The sequence below is a fragment of the Terrapene carolina genome, unplaced genomic scaffold (genome assembly GCF_002925995.2).
Source record: "Terrapene carolina triunguis isolate 2854851 unplaced genomic scaffold, T_m_triunguis-2.0 Scaffold95, whole genome shotgun sequence".
NCBI classification, from domain to species: domain Eukaryota; kingdom Metazoa; phylum Chordata; order Testudines; family Emydidae; genus Terrapene; species Terrapene triunguis.
Window position 1 is genome coordinate 21,744,064 of NW_020664446.1, and position 17,407 is coordinate 21,761,470.

Below are 17,407 nucleotides of genomic sequence, written 5' to 3' on the forward strand. Positions count from 1 at the left end.
GACAGTATAGAAAATGAGCTTAAAAAACTCTAACTGAACAAAAACTCTAATGTATTTAGAAAGACTCTAGTCCTTTTAAGTTGACATTCTTTAATTTAGTTATTTATGCTTTGGTTGTAAATAAATGTCAACAACAAATCCATGGTGATTGAAGCTGTAGTCTAAAACTGCAAAACATTTTTTTAGATGTTGTCTTTTCTTGACCTTCCAGACTTCTCATCTCTTGTTTGAATATCCATGTTAACTATGAAGTTAATCCAAAAGAATGATATGATCTCTTAATTTTTATAAAATGTATCTGTGTATATTTATACAAAACATACACAGATAAATCTGCTGAGTTGTAAATCTAAAACATCTTCGCTTCCCTTCTTCATGTGGTAAATGATTCCTCTCACTGGCTGTGGGGCATACCTGTTATGGCTGAACTTTCAGAAGTCTGGAGATTTAATGCAAAGAACCAGTAACCTCATTTGCATAGGTAAATATGCAATTCTTTATTTCAATAAATTGCAGCAAATGTAACACTGTGATAAGGCTGCAATATGGACTGAGTTTTACTAACAGAAATATCTCTGTTACTGGCTGGGAGCTGCGGGTGGCTTTGCAAATGTAAACAAACGGTCTGGTGGCCCGCCAGTGGCTTGCCCTGATGGGCTGCGTGCGGCCTGCAGGCCGCAGGTTGCCCACCACTGGCCTAGAGTATTTCCTCAGCTCTTCACATCAGGACCTTTAAGCTGGTAGGCAGCAATTGTGCAGAAAACAGCTTTAAGGCTTGTTTTATGCTGCAAAGTTATATCAGCATAGCTATGTTGGTCAGGGGTATTAAAAAACCCCACCCTTGACTGACATAGTTCTGCCAACGAAACCTGCGGTGTAGTCACAGCTATGTTGATGGAAGAGTGCTTTTGTCTTCAAAACAAGTGGATTTTTTCGGTGAAGGCTGTGTCTACGCTAGATGGCTATGGCAGATGAGCCTCTATAGTGTAGACACGGCCTCAAACGGGAGTCTCCTAACCAATCAGGAAACTTCACAGGTCTGTCAGGCCAGTCAGGAGCCAGGGGATATGCAGAGACAGACAGCATGGGGCTGGTGTGGGGTCAGACAGGGGCTCATAATGGCTAATGGGGGAGGACAAAGTGGGGCAGGGGCTGAATGGGAGTGGAGGCACAGGGCAACAGGCGCGAGGGAAGTGCAGGACCACATGGGGATAGGGGAAGGGGAGCAGGGCCACATAGGAATGGGGGATGGCTGAGTGGGGGCACAGAGACATGAGAGGGTGTAGGGCCACATGGGGATGGGGGGAGTGGGTGTCTGAGTGGGGGTGGAGGAACACGTGGACAGAGGTGCAAGGACACCTAGGGGTACAGGGTCACATGGGGACAGGGGCAGATGTGCTTGACTGAATGGGAGAGTCTAGGGGTCAGCCAGGTTCTGCATGGGGGAAGCTCCTTAACAATCCCTCCCCATCCCCCCGCCAAAAACCTGTTCCATACTTTTCCCACCCATACCCGACAACCCTCCAAGTTCACACCCAGGCTCCTTCCCAGCACTTACTTCCCTCTCCCTCAGCTCCTCCCTTACCCCTGACTCCCCCAAGCCTTTGCACTGCTTCTGCGCTGTGTGGGAAATACGGTTCTGTATTGTAATTTAAATGAATTATTACTCAGAGTTCTGGATTAATATGCTGAGTAAGAAATCTATTTATTTGTCAAACATTTCCTGAATCTTTTTTGTTGTCTGTATTGTTACAGACATACTTGCTGACAGGTTTTTTGAAATAAATGACCAAAAATAATTGAAACTGGTGTGATTATATTGTGTTATTTTCACAAATAAAATATGCAGAATTTTGCAGAATTTGAAAATATTGTGCGCAGAATTCTTAATTTTTTGGTGCAGAATTCCCTTAGGAGTAGGAAACTGAATAGCATGTTTATCCCAAAATAAAGCTTTCAGTATATGAACAAAGCTGTTTCCTCTTGGGTCAAAAACAGTTACCTCTAGTGGGCAACAATGCCTTCAGCACCTGCAGCTTTGAACCTTTTATTCCATTATACATCACTTTTTTAAACTGAGGGAATAGTTTTCTGTTCTAAAAATATTTTTTCTGTATAAGTATATGTTTGTATTTATAATAATTTAAGGTTAAACCCTTCATATAAATATCTTTTTATTCTTATCACTTTTTCCATGATTTTATTCTTTTAGGGCCAGATTCTGGCACCCTTACTTGCAATGTGTATTACAATACTCTGCGAGAGTCCCATTGAAATTAGCTTGAGTAAGGATGGCAGAAATTTGCCACAGCAAGTAAGTCTAGCCCTTATTCTTGATTTTTTTTCTCCCTCTTATTATTCCTTTGCTGATTCATATATCCGATTCAAAGAAGGAATAACTGATAATGCAAAGCAAGGAAATCCTTAAATGTTGAGTAATTCTGCTAGAGTAGCTCATTTAAATAATTAAAAAGATTTACACCAAAAGGGAGGCTCACGTCTTTTTTATTTTAGATTATTCATGAGTTTCAACTGTCTCCAGAGAAGTTAAAGTAAACTCCCAAATTGAATTTGAAGCAAGAGATTACAAGAGTGAGTAACTTTAGATTCTGGCTGACGGATTTAAAAAAAATCTTTTAAAAGACTGATCTGATGCCTCGTAGTACAGCTCTCCCTAGTAAATACAGTGTTCATAAGGTCTGTTGTTTGTCTGTCTTTTTTGTCGTTCACAGTATGTGTCTAAGGAAATTGAGAGAATTTTAGTAATTTTTTGTTAAAGCAACTTCCATCTGAGAATTTAAGAAAACTCCTATGTGTAGTAGGTTTCTCTTTTAGTTTGCTTACAGCAAGAGAATTTCTGCTTGTGGCCTAGAAAATCCTAGTTCAAGTTTCTGTGGCAGTGGTATTCTTCATGAAAATGAGATATATACCTATCCATATAAATACATATGTGTGTATGTGTAATATATATCTATATAAAAAACAGAAACACATCGTCAGGTGTTAAATGAGCCCAAAGTAAATCAGTATAAGGAGAATAACTGTATTATAGATTGTGCTTTATCCATGGAAGTGATAAGCATTTAACATATCAATACTTGTCATGCATATTACAAATCCTGTTTCTGGCTGAGCTCCTCATTCAATATAGATTTCTCAAAAGATGGGACAGTAAACATCGATTATATTACTGTTTATTTGGCTTGAGATTTTTTTTTTAATATGCCAACAAATCCATCCAGTGAAACTGTAGTATCACTTGCTGTCATACTGACAGATAAATAAGGCCCAGAGAATGTTATTTTAGGCAGCAAATAAGCAATAAAGTTGCTTTTGTTAGTTGCCAATGGTAATTTCACAGGACCAATGTGAAAGTTTTACATGGAATGCCCAGGATCAATGGCCAGTGTTTGCTCCATGCCAAATTGCTACTAGACTTACTTAAAACAAGAATAATGTTTTAACTGTTCATAATTTGAAAATAGTTATAGCTTTTCAAAGACAATAGAGTATAAAATGTCTGGTATGCTAACTTTGAGCTCCCTGATAGACAACATTTGGTACAATCGCATCAAATAGAGCGAAAGCGTTTTGTGTTATCAAGTATTTTTATTACATTAAACCTTACTTGTGCCAAATATTACATTGCTCAGAGGACATGGATAGCTGGATTGGGATTGTTCCTTAAAGAAGTAAGAGGAGATGAATTGTCTTTCAGAATGTCAAACTTTTTCTAGGCTCTGTACCAGATTCTTAGGGTGAAAATGTGTAAGATTCCAATTTTAGTCAAGAGATGATGGCCTTTTCTTTATGATTCTGTACTATTTGATGAAGGTGCCTACCTACCTTTCTTTCTTAACATTTGCTGATAATTTAGAGAAATAGTAGTTGTGAATATGGGGAAGAACTGCTTGCTTCCCACCCGTTACTTTTACCGGCTTGTAATATATCTAATTTCAGCCCGGGTTTCTTTTTATTCTGCATTATTTTTAAAACAAAAGTTTGATTAAAACTGGCATTCCAGTTACCATATCATCATTTTAAATTGAGATGGTGTGGAATTAACATTTACTGATTGTGAAAATATTCTGAGAGAAGTAGTTTAATTAATTGATACAATTTAAAAAGGGTTGTATAAAAAGAGTGCAAGGGTATAATGTAGTCTTCCCTTGATTTGTATGTGTAATTCTTGTTGAACTTAATGAGTTATGTTTACTCATCGAATAAAGAAAGGAATCCTATTCTTTATTCCTTTACTATGGTGCAATATGAATAACTGTCAGAAAATGGTACTTATTTGCTGATCACTGTTTCATAACCACAAGAATATCTCACAACATTGAAAATATAAATGAAAATTGATTTTAATTTTGGGCTAGCTTCATACAGGCATATGCCTAAACTGTTGAATCAATATGTCATATGCAATGTATTTATTTACAACCAGTCTCTTACAGACTGACATATTGACCAAACAATAAATGATTCACTGCCTCTGTAAACCCCAAACTCTTAAGTCACCTTCCACTGTTTGTACAGAGCTCAAATAAACAAATTAGTGCAAACACTGCAGAAGTTATTCTCCAACAAAGGAAAATATAATCAAAGACAAGCTTTAAGGCTCAAAAGTGGTTTTGCTGAGTAAGATGAGCCATGCAAACCTTTTCTTGGAAAATTAACAAATAGAAATTTAATGTGAAAAGCAATAGGTCACTGGATAATTGTGTCCCCTAATCTTGTGTTTGGCCTGAGCATAATTTATTTTTTGGGGAAAAAACATCCTCTTTTTCCCCCATATGTATTTCTACTGTACTTCTAATATGTGGATGATATGGCCTGTGTAGTCCATAAATTGTATTAATGGGTATTTAGACAGTACTGACAAAAGTGAACATATGTTATACCACTAACTGTGAGCTAGCATTTTAGTGTTTTTTTTTTAAAGTACACACACACACACACACACACACACACACACACAGTGTTAAATTTCTAACTTACAAAAGCATAAACAATGACACACAGTCCTAAGGAAACCACAACTAGTGATACTTTCGTATAGGTGTGGTGACAATCTTCCTGACATGTTGATTGTACATTGAATATATATTGAAGTTTTAGGATGTCAGTCTCGTAATATATTGCCTCCGGTCTCTGAGTGTTTGCTTATCCATCCTTTATAGTTCTTATCTTACACTCCTTTTTGGAGTTAATTTTTTTGTTTTGGGCTTGGACTTTTACTCTGTACCAATTAATTGGTGACAACACCAGGAGAAAATGAAAGCAGATTATTCACACTTTACCATAGTTGTAGAGTTACAGCTGCTGTGCAGAGACTGTGTAAAAATATCAACCTTAGTGCTATAATAAATTTTATTAGAAGAACAGAAAGAAATGTGGTGGTTGACTGGAAAAAGGCTAATGTAGTGCCCATCTTTAAAAAATGGAAGGAGGAGGATCCAGGAAATTCCAGGCCAATCAGCCTCACCTCAGTCCCTGGAAAAATCATGGAGCAGGTCCTCAAGGAATCAATTTTGAAGCACCTTGAGGAGAGGAAAGTGATTAGGAACAGACAGCATGGATTCACCAAGGGCAAGTCGTGCCCGACTAACCTAATTGCCTTCTATGATGAGATAACTGGCTCTGTGGATGAGGGGAAAGCAGTGGACGTGTTATTCCTTGACTTTAGTAAAGTTTTTGATACGGTCTCCCACAGTATTCTTGCCAGCAAGTTAAAGAAGTATGGGCTGGATGAATGGACTATAAGGTGGAGAGAAAGCTGGCTAGATCATCGGGCTCAACAGGTAGTGATCAATGGCTCCATGTCTAGTTGGCAGCCGATAAGCGGAGTGCCCCAAGGGTCGGTCCTGGGGCCGGTTTTGTTCAATATCTTCATTAATGATCTGGAGGATGGCGTGGATTGCACCCTCAGCAAGTTTGCAGATGACACTAAACTGGGAGGAGTGGTAGATATGCTGGAGGGAAGGGATAGGATACAGAGGGACCTAGGCAAATTAGAGGATTGGGCCAAAAGAAATCTGATGAGGTTCAACAAGGACAAGTGCAGAGTCCTGCACTTAGGACGGAGGAATCCCATGCACTGCTACAGACTAGGGACCGAATGGCTAGGCAGCAGTTCTGCAGAAAAGGACCTAAGGGTTACAGTGGACGAGAAGCTGGATATGAGTCAACAGTGTGCTTTTGTTGCCAAGAAGGCTAACAGCATTTTGGACTATATAAGTAGTAGCATTGCCAGCAGATTGAGGGATGTGATCCTTCCCCTCTATTCGGCATTGGTGAGGACTCATCTGGAGTACTGTGTCCAGTTTTGGGCCCCACATTACAAGAAGGATGTGGAAAAATTGGAAAGAGTCCAGCGGAGGGCAACGAAAATGATCAGTGGGCTGGAGCACATGACTTATGAGGAGAGGCTGAGGGAACTGGGCTTATTTAGTCTGCAGAAGAGAAGAATGAGAGGGGATTTGATAGCTGCTTTCAACTACCTGAAAGGGGGTTCCAAAGAGGATGGATCTAGACTGTTCTCAGTGGTAGCAGATGACAGAACAAGGAGTAATGGTCTCAAGTTGCAGTGGGGGAGGTTTAGGTTGGATATTAGGAAAAACTTTTTCACTAGGAGGGTGGTGAAGCACTGGAATGGGTTACCTAGGGAGGTGGTGGAATCTCCTTCCTTAGAGGTTTTTAAGGTCAGGCGTGACAAACCCCTGGCTGGGATGATTTAGTTGGAGATTGGTCCTGCTCTGAGCAGGGGGTTGGACTAGATGACTTCCTGAGGTCCCTTCCAAACCATATATTCTATGGTTGTGTAGTTAACAAGTTTTGTCTCAGGAGAGACCAAGGTTGGATGTCCAGAATGTCCTCCAGTTTCCCAGGGAGAGGGGGGGAAGGTATATATAAAACTTGGCAATGGCCCGAGGGCTACCCCTGTTTAGCCAAGGGAAGTGGTCATGACACTGACCTGTGAGTGAGAAATGTGGAAGAGGAATCTTTTTAGGAATGGAGTAAAATCCTCCACAGAGTATAAAAAGGAATGATGAGAAAAGTACAGTAACTCCTCACTTAATGTTGTCCTGGTTAATGTTGTTACGTTGCTGATCTATTAGGGAACAAGCTCGTTTAAAGTTGCGCAATGCTCCCTTATAACGTCGTTTGGCAGCTGCCTGCTTTGTCCATTGCTTGCAGGATTCTCTGGAAGAGCAGTCCCCCTTGTGGAGATTAGAACTGGGGGAGGCGGGGCCGGCAGCCCCCCTCCCATCAGCCCTCCTAAATTCCCTGTAAGGTATGTGGCTCGGCAGCTGCCCAGCAGCAGTTCAGGTGGCCCTCCCCACATTGCCATGCTGCTCCTGCCCTTCCCTCTGCCTTGGAGCTGCTCCTGGGAGCTTCCTGCTTGCTGGGGGAGGAGGGGAGAGAGGTGCTGATCTCAGGATGTCCCCCTGCTCCTGCCCCCCCGCTCGGAACCCCCTCTCCACAAAGCAGAGGAGGGGGACAGGGCTCAGCGACAGAAAGGAGGGAGCTTGCTGGAAGCTATTGCTTCCTCTCTGATCTGCTTAAAAGGGCAACATACTTGAGTGGGATTGGTGTACTTAAAGGGGCAATGCACGTCTCTCTCTCTCACTCATGCATGCACCCCCCAGCACTTTGGAAAGTCAGCATCTGTGCAGCCGTACATGTGCTGTCAGAAGGAGACAGTGGCGCGCTCCTGCTGGCTAGCGTGGTCTCATCATCATGTTCAGTTTTTCCAGGGAAGTGTTTGCAGCTACTGCCCTGCATCTATTGTGTTTCCTCCCTCCTGCCTCAGTCCATGCTGCCTTGTAGAGTGTGAGGCTACATTAACAGTGTATTAACCCTTGAGGGCTTAGCCGAGTGCTAGTTCATCATTTAGCAGCAAGGCATTCCCTGGGAAATATTCCATCCTCTTACTCCACCTCCTCAACCAAGCTTCAAAATCATTCATTGCCGTGTACAATATTAAACTTTGTTTAAAATTGTTTAAAATGTATACTGTATATGTATATAATGTCTTTTGTCTGGTGAAAAAAAATTCCCTGGAACCTAACCCCCCCCTATTTATATTAATTCTTATGGGGAAATTGGATTCACTTAACATCGTTTCGCATAAAGTCGCATTTTTCAGGAACATAACTACAACGTTAAGTGAGGAGTTACTGTATTTTGCAATAGTGTCCTAATTTTGACCCAAGAATTTATGGTAGCAGAGAGATTATATAAGAATCTCTTAAAACTGATTCTATTTCATTTCTTCCCTCATACCTGCTAACTTTCATGAGCTGAAGGGTGTCTATCCTTCTGTCATTCCCACCTGCTACAGGCCTTCTTTCCAGCTTCCTCCCAATTGCTCTTGTCCACACGGTGCTTCAAAGCTCAGCACAGACTAAGGCTGATCATGGAATCATCACATGTATTGAGTCTGTTGAGCTTTTAAGCTCCATAACTATCCCTGAGTAAAGTGAGAAGCATCTCATGAATTGGGTTAGCTGAGAAGGAATGTGGATCAGGGGACCACTCCTTGGGGAAAGGAACCATCGACTGTTCCCTAAGAAGTGATGGCCCTGCAACGTTGGGCCATGGATAATGTTGGGTGTTTGATGTGGTCCACTCAAACGGGGTGTTAGGAGCAGCCCCACTGCCACCATCAAACTATTTGGAGGGATCCTCACAGTTGAGCTCAGAAGCATCTCCCGCTCTTTCCCCATCTTGCTCTTGAACTTGAAGGTCATCGAGACATAGCAGGAATCATAGTTGGTACCGGGATCAGTACCTTTCCCACAGAAGAGACATGGGAACCTGACCTAGTTCTTTCTGGCTGTCAGTGCAGTATCCTTATGCACAGTGGCCTCCATGGAATCCCTGGGGAAGTCCTTTGTTTGGCAAAATCCTAGTTGTCTGCTCACTCTAGGATGAGATCACCTATATCTCCAGTGACCCCCACCCCCAGGAGCCACCAGACTTCAGCTGTTGGCAGAGGTGGCTCTCTGCGATAGGGCATCCTGAACCTTTAGGGCAGTCAGAAGTCATTCCTGAGGATTCCACTGATACCAGCTACATCTTCCTCCTCCTCACCAGATGACACAATGAAACCCAAGTCCTTGTCTCCATTACCAAAAGACTTCAGATCGTATCATTATTTGTTCTGGCACATGGTATCAGCCTGAGGTATTCAGGCTGAGTTTCTTCAGGAGAAGATCCATAAATTGGTGGGTATCCTCCAGCTATTGGCTCCTGGGGAAGTTGCTTTCCCTATAAATGGAGCAATACTAGAACTTGCTAAATCTCTATGGAATACCCCGGCTTTGTTAAAGCCCACAACAAAGTGTACTATGTGCCAGTGCAGGATTTTGAATCTTTTTTTTTCTCTCATCCAACTCCAAATTCCCTGGTTGTGACAGTGGCAAATGAGCGAGCAAGACAGAGAAGATATAAATCTGCACCTAAAGAAAAGGAATTCAAAACGCTAGATTTAATGGGAAGAAAGGCCTACTTGATTTCCTCCTTGCAGATGTGCATTGCAAGCCAGCAAGCTCTGTTATTGAAATAGGATTTTGTGAACTGGATGCCACATCCAAATTTGTGAACAAGTTGCCAGAATTCCCTAGAGAGGAATTTATGGCCTTTGTTATGGAAGGCCATTTAGCGCTCAAGACATCCTTATAGTCAGCCCTGGTTATAGTAGATGCTTCATCTGGGCTCATGGCCTTGGCTGTAATAAACATTTAATAAGCATTCCAGTTTTGCAGTTTCTCATTGAAGTCTGTTTTTGTGTCCATTTATTTGTTTGCTTAGAGACTGTCCGGTTTGGCCAATGTACATGGCAGAGGGGCATTGCTGGCACATGATGGCATATATCACATTTGGTAGATGTGCAGGTGAATGAGCCCCTGATGGTGTGGCTGATGTGGTTAGTCCTTTGATGGTGTCCCTTGAATACATATGCAGACAGAGTTGGCAACGTGGTTTGTTGCAGGGATTGGTTCCTGGGTTAGTGTTTCTATTGTATGGTGTGTAAACCACCGGACAGTCTCTACGCAAACGAATAAATGGACATGAATCAGACATCAAGAATTGTAACATTCAAAAACCAGTAGGGGAGCACTTCAATCTCCCTGGAAACTCAATAACAGAGTTAAAAGTGGCAATTCTTCAACAAAAAAACTTCAAAAACAGACTTCAAAGAGAAACTGCAGAACTGGAATTAATTTGCAAATTTGACACCATCAAATTAGGCCTGAATAAAGACTGGGAGTGGCTGGGTCACTACAAAAAATAATTTCCCCTCTGTTGATACTCACACCTTCTTGTCAACTGTTGAGAAAGGGTCACATCTACCATGATTGAATTGGCCTCGTTAACACTGACCCCCTACTCAGTAAGGCAACTCCCATCTTTTCATGTGCTATGTATTTATACCTGCCTACTGTATTTTCCACTCCATGCATCTAATGAAGTGGGTTATAGCTCACAAAAGCTTATGCTCAAATAAATTTGTTAGTCTCTAAGGTGCCACAAGGACTCCTTGTTGTTTTTACCTGTATTGTAACTGTTGTTCTTCAAGATGTGGGTACAGACATATATTCCATGATCCATCCTCTGTCCCTTTGCATTAGAGTCTCCAGCTGGGGATTTCGGTGCAAAGGAACTGAGTCGGGAGGTGGGGCAGCCCCACCGTTATATAGCCAAGATATTGGCACATGCACTGCCAGTATGGTTATTGCTTGGCAAAATTCTCTGACTTTGGTGTGCTGGGAGCACACACACCTGAGTGGAATACTTGTGTGCACTCACATCTTAAAGAACAACTGTTACAGTACAGGTAAGTAACTGTCTCTTTTCTTTCTCAAAAAAGACCTCACACATAATTTTCTACAAGAGTTTTGACACTGAGAACATCATTGATGTGTATGCGTTTTGTAAACTGTTTGCTATTGACTTCTGTGATGTCCATTTATTAATGGTTAAGAGTGAGAATTGTTTCCATTTTATTTTATAAATAAAGTATTATATGCACAGTAATTCACTCCTGGGAATTCATGTCCCCCGCAGATTTCTTTGCTTCCTTTGACTTTCTGACAGGGAAGCAAAGGGAATCGGCAAGAGCAGTCACGCACCACTACCTAGTTGTGCAGATACATCGTTTCAGGCACCTGGAGCAGCTGCGGAGAGGTAAATCACCGCAGGGCTGGGGACACCCCAGCCAGTGGCTTCTACCCTGAGCTGGGATTAGCTGCTAGTCCTGGCTGGGCTGGAGGCAGGAGAGGATGGGACTTCCACTTTTCCTGTAACGAGTGTGCTGAGGCTGTATCAGACCCACCACCAGAATCCTCCCCCAGCTGCAGGAAGCTCAGCATCCTCCCCTGCTTCCTGCCCCCATCGCTCCTCAGCTGTGGGGGGAGGGGTCACTGTACAGGGAACTGCTCCCCCATCTGCCAAACCCCCATGCATCTGGACCTCCCATACCCAGACACCCCCGCCAAGCCTCACCCGGTTCACCCAGAACCCCCCTAGCCCTCCATACATGAACCCTACCCCATTGAACCCCTGCATCTGGAGCCCCCTGCAGCCAGACCCCCTGCCTCCAGACCACCCCCACTGAACTCCCTACACTCAAACTTCCACCCTGACAAATCCCACCCCCCGCACCACCCCGATGCCCCACCTCCAGACCCCCATGCCACTGACCTTCAATTAGTTGCATCCAGACCTCCACGCCACTTCCTCACACCCAGACCCCTCTGCTGAGCCCCAATCGCTTTCACCTGGAAGTCCCAGCAGAGTCCCATTGCCCCTGGACCCCCCCCCCCCAGCAAGCCTCTGTGAATCCAGATCCCCCCACACTAAGCTGCCTGCACCCAGATTGTCCCACACCTAGATCTCCCCACACTGAGCCCCTCCACACTTGGATCCTGCCTGGTTGAGTCTGCCTGTCCCACACCTGGTGCAGAGGGGCAGGGCCCCAGGATGTTTCTGGGGCAGGCCCAGACCTTGCGCTGTGTCAGGGTCGGGTGCAGCCTCACCACTGAGTCTGTATCCCCAAGGTGGGTGTGGAGGCTGCAGGGTGATCTCTCACTTTCGAGCAGTTAGTGGCCTGTGCTCCCCACTGCCATGCTGGAGCCTCTGCATTTATTTACTGACAAATAAAACTTGCAGAATTTTAAAATATTGCACACAGAATTTTTAATTTTTTGGCACAGAGTGCCCTCAGGAGTAATAATAATAATGTACAATTAAGTGTACAACTTGTCCACCAAATATTAAAATTTGATTGCCTTTAGTAAGATAGAGTAATGCAAAATTTCAGAGTATTTTTTTTTTTTTAGCTGTTTAACTCCGAAAGTTTGTCTCCAAATTTCCTTCAGATTTAGTGGAAAAAACTGTTACACCCTGGGACTTACCCTACATAACAGACACTTGAATTTTAAGAGTAATGCATATGAAAATCACCTTATTGTAATGAAATCCTGTTTGCAGTCTTAATTTTGGAGAAACTATTTGTCTGTTCATAATGGTATTATAGAAAATATTCTAAGAAAACCTCATGCAAAAGTTGAGTTCATTGCACATTTATAATCGCTAGCATATTAATATTTTTGCTAGGAACAATTTCCACATAGCTGAGCCCTAAGCTACTAGAGGGGTCAAGTGCATATTCTGGTGAGGGTTTTAAAAATAAAAATATTTTGTCATTTAAAACTTCAAAACTAATACAGTTTTCTTAAAGAGCTGCTCTCCTACCAAGCCAGAAATCCACTATATCTTACACTCAATGTATGTAGACTGTTGATATTGTCTCACTGTATGTTGTTTCATCACAGTGGTGCATTGCTGGCGCTACAGACTTTGCCATTCATATAACACATGCAAAACTATTGATAGGAGAACTTTAAAAGTTCTAAGATTAAAGTAAACATTCCAAAATGTGAATCTGAATCCATAGGTTCTCCCTAATATTTTGTGATCTTCTCCCACAAAATCACCTTTCCCCATTTAGGCCGTAACTCACTGGTGGGGGAAAAATCTAGCAACCTGCTATCCTATCTAGTGTGATTGGGGCAGGCAATAACTTTGCTCCCTCATTTTGGCAACTTTATGGGGGCACTAATCCCCTCCTCCCTCTCCCAAATTATCCCTCAGTATAGTGTTTCCCTCTTTCCACTCTCCCTCTGCCGCCTTTGCTGGGTACCCTTTTATTTTTGCCTGTCCCCAGTATAAGGTTCATCTTCTCTCCCTGTTTCTCGCCCTCCTCCCCTCTCTGAGTCCTGTTGTCCTCTTTCCGCCTCTACACGGGGTTTTAACAGTTCCCTCTTTTCTCCCATTTCCCTGAGGAATCTCATTGTCATTCTCCACATTGTGGGATACGTGATAGGATTACAGCATCGTTAATGTGGAGGCTAGCTGAAGCTGCTGCTGTTTGTAGCTACCTCCAGCTTATGGAAAGCAATGAGGAGGGCAATGAAAGTATACTTGGAATTCTCTGGTTGCTTAGCAGCGCTGGAGCAGTGACTGCTGGTGGTCAGAGGCAAGGACTTGAACCAGTTTTAATTGTATTTTTAGTCTCAGGTACCAGATCCTTACCTCTCAGATGTCCCTCATTTCAAGGGATGTCACTCATTTTAGATCCAGGGTCACCTAATATCTGCACAAATTTAGTGTCCCCTCATCTTTATTTTTGAAAATTATCTACATCAAAACCAAATAATTATGAAACAGGTGATAAATTCATTTACACTAAAGGAATGAATCCCACATAATTTTTAAGTTTCCTGCATAAATAATGTTTGTGTACCTTTGGTTCTTTGCTATACATTGCTTCCTACAGTTGGGCCAGGTTGAGATGTATGACTGAGGGTATGTCTATACTATCTGCCAGATCGGCGGGCAGCGGTCGATCCAGCGGGGGTCGATTTATCTAGACACGATAAATCGACCCCCGAGCGCTCTCCCGTCAACAACTGTACTCCACCAGGCCGAGAGGCACAGGCAGAGTCTAGGGGGAGCATCAGCAGTCAACTCACCACAGTGAAGACACCGCAGTGATTAGATTTAAGTACGACGACTTCAGCTATGTTATTTTATGTAGCTGAAGTTGCGTAACTTAGATCGATTTCCTCCCCCCACCCCAGTGTAGACCAGAGCTAAGATAGTCTCAGGCCTCCACCTCTTTCCCCCCCCCCTCCCCTGCAGCTAGTCTCTCTTTACACAATTGAAAAACTCAAAACTTGAGAACAAAATGTATTGGTTTATTCAGCAGTTGCTTACTCATAGTGCTGAAGAGATGATTGACATTGTGATGCTAGCAGATCAGGTCATGCCAGAGAGTATTCAGGTCAATTCACTTGTGTATTAGTATAGAGCAAAGTAATTGTTAAATTTATAAGAGTGTATTTGGTGTTTAAACTACATGAAAACTAATGGATCTTACATGTATTATTTTACTTGTGTGTCATGTTCTAATGTAATAGCAAACATCGACATTGTAAATATCCCTGTAACTGAATAAATCAGACAAGAAAGAAGCCTTATGAAATGCAAATGAAGAACTTTAACAGAAAAAAGGCTAATTTCAAAGCAAGTGGCCATGGTGTGCGATGACTGAAGGTCAGACTCAAAGTGCTTTCCTCACTCACTGTCATCAAATGAAAAGCCCATGTGGGTAGAGACACTGTCAGCTTGCTTTCTGTCAGAAGAAAATTAAAATATGGATTCGAGGAAAAATCCTGCATCTCTGGACTGTTTGTATTCTAACAGGTCAGAGAAACTGAACGAGAAGACAGAGATTCCCAAAATTATTCTGGGTAGCCCTGAAATATTTTTTGGGAGACCGGCAGTTTATTACATCACTGCCACCATTTGGAATTACAAACTGTGACTCACCTTTATATATATTTTACATGCTTTAACCTCTCAATAACTCTCACTTCCTTTTCTTATCTAATAAACCTTCGTTTAGTTTACTGTAGAATTGGCTACTTGTGTTGTCTTTTGTGTAAGATCGAGGGTAAGTGATTGGTCTCTTGAGACTGGGAGCAACCTGATGTGATGTGATTTTCGGTTTATGTAAACTTTTATCACAAAGTTCAGTTTGCTTGGCAAGATAGACTGGAGAGTCTGTGACTCCATGGTAAGACTGGTATAGTGACCCAGGAGTTCACATTTGGTTTGATGAAATACCACCAGCTTGGGGTGTCTACCCTGTTTTCTGACAGTCTGCCTTGAGATAGGCAGTCACAGTTGTGAGCCACTGCAGATAGCATGAGAGACATCATCCCTTGAACATTTAATAAACAATGTGAAATAGTCAGTATGTGTTCCTTAGACTATATATGTGAAGGATGTTTAAAATGGAATAGAAACAAATTATATAATAAGGGGACTTTCACTGATTAGTTTAAATGAGCATAATGTTAACTAACTGTATGTAACTTCTGAAATCTTAGCCTAGACTTTTTTGTTTTGTGACTTGGGACACTTCACTATTGATGAACTGTAACATTCATAAGCTTCCTAAAATGGGTTCCAAAGCTTGTGGCATCTTGGATGTCTCAGGCTTGAGTTTCTTTTTATGTACAAATTGTAGTGTACTTAAAACACATTCAGTACACACTTCAAACTACATATATATCCACTGCACCAACTCAGCATTATGTTTTTTAAGTAATCTTTGCACAATAATTATGTATTACTTCCCTGTCAAGTGATGAGTTAAAATATGATTTTACTTGCAAGATAAAGGGATGCAAAATTTAAGAGTGTTCTTCTCTATACGTGAGTGTGTACTCTTGGATAAATCCAATATACGTCAAAAATATTTGAAAAATGCAAGATCTTAATCAAAATAGGAATAACAAAACTAATCAATGAACACCTAAAATGCAGTTTCACACAGATGAAGATCTTTTTACATTTTATGTTATAGAAATAACATTTTGAAATATTTTTTAGGAAAACATACTATCCCAAAACCACATCCTCCAGTTGTAGGTGAGGTGACCCACCACAGCATTCAACTCTCTTGGGATTTGGAAAATACAGCACAAAGAAAAGGACCTCAAGAGCAATGGCTAAAGATGTCAATTGAAGAAGAGGACCCCAAATTACATACCTATGGTACCATTTATACGTAGGTGCAATGTTAATGAAGTTTTATCTTAAGTTATGACTTGCAAAGCATTTTGAAGATGAAAAGTGATGAAGAAATGCTAAATATTTATTATGGTGGCAATATTGTTTTTGTTATGTTCTGAAAACTATTACATTTTTCATTCAATTTTTAAAATCTAATTTCTTTTTAAATAAATTACTTAATATAAACACAATTTTTGAGGTAATACCATGTATTACCTATAATTGTTGTAAAAAAAAGAATATGTTGTTACTCTGCTCCACCTTGCTTGATCATGAGGGGTGCATACCTGAAGCAACTGAGTAACACCTACATGGCTGTTAATTTTGGTCACAATTAGTGACTGTCCCCTTAACTGCTATATATGGCTGTCAGTATGTTAGGTGATGTTGAGAGACAATGGTTGAAATCCTGGCCCCCCCATGAAGTCAATGGCAAAACTCCCATTGGCTTCACTGGGGCCAGAATTTCACATAGTGGGTGTGTGAGGTGTGGATTCTGCTTGGCTGACAGATAGCTGAAAAGAAAACTAAACCTACCATGCAACCTGCTGGCTGACAGCTCCAAAGTGGTACAATCATCTGGGAGAAGATGGCCAGTTCCCATGAGAATATATTTAATATTATTAGGGATGACCTCTCTTTTCTTTCCATGGGTTATGGTCTGTATAGGCAAAATGTGGGAGAGAGGGGCACTAGTCACCCCCCACCCCAAAGTGGCTTCATATCCTACTCCCACAAAATGAGCACTGAGTCCCTTTTATTTCCCTTCCACATTGTGCCTAACTTGAATAATGATTAGTTAGCAAAGTGCAGAACTTGCCTCTGTAGGAGTAAGGAGCTAAGATGATGCTAAGAGTGATTAGGGATGTTAGGGTTAGAGGGCAGAGGCTGTAGGATCTGCTCCTTCCCTTCCCTTTTGCTCATGTCTGTATATAAACAGACACCAACATAAAATCTGTAAAATGAGCAGCTTGTTTGTAAAGCAGTCCATGGATTGATATTGTATGCTGTTCTTCACAGTACAACTTGCCTTCCCCTAAAGCCCCAGGAGATCAAACTTCTTAAGACTAGTCACTTCTTAACTTGAGCCTTTTGCATTGCACTGTTGTATGGCATGCTGCACTGACTCCAGATTCTTCAGTAACGCATAATATGGTTCCCAATATTTAGAAAACCTTACAGTGTAAGATTTGTCACTAGGTGGCAGAATTAGACTGTATTAATACTGACCTTTCATGCTCCGCCAAAGCAG

The 17,407-nt window shown here is 41.8% G+C and overlaps 1 protein-coding gene across 1 annotated transcript in view; it reads left to right on the plus strand.

Moving 5' to 3' along the window:
• The window catches only part of FANK1 (fibronectin type III and ankyrin repeat domains 1), a 58,557-nt gene that overhangs the window by 18,466 nt on the left and 22,684 nt on the right, over positions 1-17,407 (plus strand). Inside the window, exon 2 of the mRNA XM_029911372.1 lies at positions 15,962-16,150. Within this exon, the coding sequence (XP_029767232.1) occupies positions 15,962-16,150 (189 nt within the window). The remainder of the gene's footprint in view (positions 1-15,961; positions 16,151-17,407) is intronic.